Here is a 5176-nt window from a genome sequence, read left to right as displayed (position 1 = left end):
CATTTTTCCAAGCTCCATGTACCTATCCAAAAGTCTCTTACAGACCCTATTGTATCCACATCCACCACCGTTGCTGCCAGCAAACTCAATCCTCTTCATTGACTGTTTGTGGATGGTCAGGGATTCTAGTAGGGTGCACTACTAGAAGGTAGTTTGTTTATGAACCCACGTGCTTCCTAGTTAGACAATAAAAGTTACTTGTCAGTAATTAGATTCTTTGTGCCTCACTGATCATTATTACAAGGGATGATTCTTGTAACAGGAGAATGCCATGACATTTATCAGCAGCCCAAGGAGATCACCATAAGAGGTAATGCAAGTTGAAAAATTGGAAGTGTTATTTTTCATGATCAGTGTCAAATAATGGCTCAACAAGAATCATTTGCAAACATACAGCAGCAGTGCTGCCAATATCACAATGGATTGAATGCCTGGTTGCCAGAAATGCCACAGTAGTATATCACCAGGAAATCTGTCACACCCAATCTCCTCTCCCCAAAAAAACACTCCCTAGAAGAATAGTCATGCAAAAACAAAAAGAATATGACGTGGTTTTATTGCTTAGTTGAAACCGTTACAATAAATTTGCTTGTGTTTCCCATACAAACACAAAATGACCAAAGTAGCAGATGTCAGAGAGACAGCTGTCACAGACAGGGCCACGACAAGGACCACCTCAGACACCACACCTAAGAGACCAAAGCAAACAGTAAGGAAGGCAATATCAGGGTGGGACAAAAAGAATGCCATGTAATGAACATACCCTCTGGAGATCTCTCCAATGTGTGCTGCTGAAATGTATTAATTCGCTCAGTTTCCAGGCTGGTCATGTCAGGATCCAGAATGATCATTGGTCCAAGCAAGGCTTCACCCTCCCATTTTGTTCCACTATCTTTCCCTGTAATACCAAATATTCTGGTTAAGTAGTGCAGCTGGAGTAACATGCACATCCAGGATGAAGGACTTATCAGCATTGGGCTGAACATCCCTCCGTCCTCTGGAGGGAAATGACCCTTTCCTTGCAGCAGTGCATTTGCCCAAACCACAACAGGCACAGACATCGATGCTTGAATCCTCCAATGGCATCCAACTAAACCAGAAAATAGTTAAGCCATTCCTATCCGTAACCTGACAGTTGAGGGGTGGTGGTGGTGGAGGGGATGAGAAGCTACTTACATATTCTGCACCTTTTGGAATGTGCAAGCCTTGTTCATGGAATCATTCTGATCAACTGCACTAACTTTCAAGTGACACATGATGAAAATCTGAAGGATTTTTTTTTAATAAAAGGATTTACTGAAATTAGTGACCACCTAACATTACTAACAGTTTGTTTGTCTTCCTTTTACCAAGGAACGCTCATCTCCAAAGAAACGGAAGGCATCCAGGTCAAAGCGGAGCTTATCCACTTCACGTTTATCCCCTCGCAACATGAAAGTCGAGAAGGAGTCCTCAGCCGCACTGTCCAGAAGGCAACTGAACAAAAGCACACAAATAATGAACTGATTGAGATGTTATTAGTTGCTGCAAGCAGAAAGCCACTTACCCATGGTGATCAATGATGTTGTATCTCGGGGTAGAGTCCTTGTCTTGGCTCAATGTGGTTACACAGTGGTCAATGTAGAGCTTTAGAGGTGTATGATTAATCATTGAAACAGAAGCCTCAATATGAATGAGCTCACCCAGATGATATGTAGTTGAACTGCGCTCTGTAAGCCAGTCATCTATAGAGCAAGATAGAAAGGGCAAATAGGAATGCATGAACACAGTCAGTTACTTGAGTCCCAATAACAGTCTCCTCCATCCATCATATACCATTCATTAGCTGTAGGGAAAATGACAGATGCCCCTCTCTGGACTTGGTAGAGCTGAAGGGGACCCAAGTGGGCTTGATTGAGTCACTGCTCACATTGCCTTTCCTGTAAAGAAAAGCAATGAGATTAGAAAACATGCATATGATCATGTCAATAACAAGTATACTGCTTATTCCTTGAAAGTGGCATCACAGGAAGAGGGTTGTAAAGGGCTTTTGGCATATTGGCCTTTTTAAATTGGGAATACTAGAAGAGGGGATGGGTTGTTATTTGGAAGTTATACAAGACATTGGTGAGGCTTAATTTGGAGTATTATGTGCAGTTCTGCCCAGTTACTAAAGGAAAGGAATCAGTAAGATTGAAAGAGGGAGGGCTTTGGGATTCAAACATTTAACTGTCATTCATTCTTTGGGGCTCTCCTCTATTTTTGTGGATGTTTGCAAAGAAAAATAATTTCAGAATGTATATTGTATACATTTCTCTGACATTAAACGTACCTGTTGAAGAGTAAAAGTATATTTACAAAAATGTTACTGGGACTTGAGTTATAGGGAAAGGTTGAACAGGTTAGGACTCCACCCCCATCCCCTGGAGCTTAGGGGAACAAGGGGAGATTTGATAGAGGTACATAAAATGATGAGGGTATAGATAGGGTACATGAAAGCAGGCTTTTTCCACTGGAAAAGACCAGAACTAAAGGTTGTGTTAGGGTAAAAGATGAAATGTTTAAAAGGAATAGGAAGGGAATTTCTTCACTGAGGGTGGTGAGAGTGAAACCAGCTGCCAACACAAGTGGTAGATGCAGGTTCAATTTCAACATTAAAGAGAGGTTTGGATGAATACCATAAGACAAAGGAGCAGAATTAGGCCATTCTATCATGACTGATCCCTGATCCCTGATCTCAGGTCTCACTCAACCCCATTCACCTGCTCTCTTGCCATATCCTTTTATGCCCTGACTAATCAGGATACAATCAACTTCTGGCTTTAATATACCCACAGACTTGGTCTCCACCAGTCTGTGGCAGAGCATTCCACAGATTTACTATTCTCTGGCTATAAGGAAAATCCCCCTTAGCTCTGTTCTAAAGGGTCACCCTCAGTTCGGAGTCTGTGCCCTCTAGTTCTGGATACCCCAGCATAGGAGACATCCTCTCCACCTCCACCCCCACCCAATCTAATCCTTTCAACTAGATCTACCCCTCCCGCCATTCCAGTGAGTACAGGTTCAAAGTTGCCAAACGCTCCTCATACGTTAATCCCTTCATTCCTGGAATCATCCTCGTGAACCTCCTCTGGACTCTATCCAATGACGATACGGAGATGGGAGGGATGTGGAGGGCTGTGGACAAATCGATAGATTACGCAGAATAGTTTGGCACGGACTAGATAGGCAGAAGAAACCGTTAGAGCTGTAGTGCTCCATAACTACAATAAATTCAGTGTGATTTACCTGAAATAACGGCATTGAATGGGGACGATTGCTCCACTAGTTCGGACAATAATCGTTCCATAAACCTGGGGTGTGTGATTAAGGTAGGTTGTGTAGATAAGGGAATCTCCAACCATCTGAAAAAAAGATTAAGCACAAAGCTAATCTGAACAGAATGCAACTCCACGCTTCCTTAGTTTAGTAGGTCTCCAATACGATTTGGTTATAACATTTGAAATCTAATCAGATTTCTAATCAGAAATCTGCAGATGCTGCAAATTGTGAGCAACACAGAATGCTGGGGGAACTCAGCAAGTCAAGCAAGCAAGCAGCATCTTATAGCACCGATATAAAGAGTCGAGCATGTTGTTCGTCTAGTCATGACGCTTTTGCGATTTTATGATTCGTCGTAGTTCCCAGTGCAGTGATTTACTACACAGCACTTTTTTTTTGTTTAGTCGACCTGGTGCAAAGAGTCATTGCAATCTATTTTTAGAAAACCAATAGTCCTTGTGACGCCAAGGTTAATTACAAGTGTTTTACAAGTGATAGGAGGACTTGATAGAACTCCACCTGCCCAGTGACTGATTAAAGGCTTTAACCCAAACACGCGCTCTAATCACGCACTATTTGCTGACACCAATCAAAAATAGACAAGCGATTGCAGATACTAGATCTCGGAGCAAAAACAAACTAGGGGAACATTCTCTAGAAGGGAGAAGTCGAAGTTTCTATCCCCTTCATCAGATGAGGTGGGTGCGCAAAAAGAAGATGGCTTATTTATAAAGCAGGTACAAATGAATTCTGGAGACTGGAAAATGTTGGGACAGTAAGTGCAATTTAAAGCATTAGCAAGGTAAAATCTCAACACTGATATCCCCATACTAAAAAGTAAATGAAGGACAAATTACCTGTAATTCGCTATCGCACTCATGGAGCCCATAGTTAAAGACAACAGTATGGTTCCGAGGGTAAATCCCAGTTGGTCGGCAGCTTGCTGTTCCCAGCGTTAAATCGGATGCTTTAATGGGATGTCGAGTTCCGAACAAATCCAGGTGGACCTTAACCAATAAGTTATCCTCTCCGCACTCCACCATTACACTCTGCAGAGGAGAAACACTTTGCACCTCGAGCGATCGCAGTTGGAAACTGGATGTAGACTGAACTCTGGGTTTTACTTTTCTCCAGGGAAACCGCTCACCTCTGAACTGCTTCCAAACAGAGCAAAAAACTACTCCAACTAAGAACAGTAATAAAACCAATCTTTTTCCCTCAAACACCAACATTTTGCTGACCAACACAACTATACACTTAGAGCGATGTCAGCACCTTTTATACTCGATCTGTGATCAGCTGATAGAAACATGCAGATTAAACTAATTTGCCAGACTAAATTTCTACGTTTCCCACACAGCTTCAGAACTCATACCAGTTATGTTAAAGCTCCGTATTTGCCTGTTATCATTGGATAGAAATATCCATTTTAGGAGGCTGTAGCATAGTTGGGATAAACTATTGACCAAGAGGCGCAGCTATACCAGAGAAACCCACTGTTGCCCTTCTGATCAGCAGCAATCAATAAACCTCAACTATCGACCAGACTGAACATAGAACACTAGATCATAGAAGCAGGTCCTGCAGCACATCACATCTGTACCGATTTAAACTAATCCCTTCTGTCTGCATTTTCTTCAATTTCCTGCATATCTATTTGCCTACTTAAAAGTCCCTTGAATGTTAAATCTTGCCCCATCGCAGTTTAACATGAATCCCTCATGTATTCAGCACTCATACACAAAAAAAGATTCTGAAAGTTTGTTCTATCTAGGATCATTATAACTCTATGAACTTTCAACATACAGTACTCCCATGCTCCAGAAGAACAGAATTGTCCAAACTCTGGTTATAGCTAAAATGCTTTAATCCATCC

The 5176-nt window shown here is 41.9% G+C and overlaps 1 protein-coding gene across 1 annotated transcript; it reads right to left on the bottom strand.

The window, feature by feature from the left end:
* Positions 1-701: 701 nt before the first annotated feature.
* LOC140740302 (zona pellucida sperm-binding protein 3-like) lies at positions 702-4426 on the bottom strand. Its single transcript, XM_073069458.1, has 5 exons — positions 4158-4426; positions 3268-3383; positions 1816-1919; positions 1547-1724; positions 702-898 (listed from the first exon to the last, which is right to left on the bottom strand). The coding sequence occupies exons 1-5, from the start codon at positions 4341-4343 to the stop codon at positions 889-891; spliced, it is 594 nt and encodes a 197-aa protein (XP_072925559.1). The 5' UTR covers positions 4344-4426; the 3' UTR covers positions 702-888.
* Between the last annotated feature and the right edge of the window lie 750 nt (positions 4427-5176).

This window comes from Hemitrygon akajei, chromosome 16, assembly GCF_048418815.1.
Source record: "Hemitrygon akajei chromosome 16, sHemAka1.3, whole genome shotgun sequence".
Taxonomy (NCBI): domain Eukaryota; kingdom Metazoa; phylum Chordata; class Chondrichthyes; order Myliobatiformes; family Dasyatidae; genus Hemitrygon; species Hemitrygon akajei.
The sequence above is the reverse complement of the archived record's forward strand: the minus strand, read 5'-3'. Positions and strand labels throughout refer to the sequence as shown.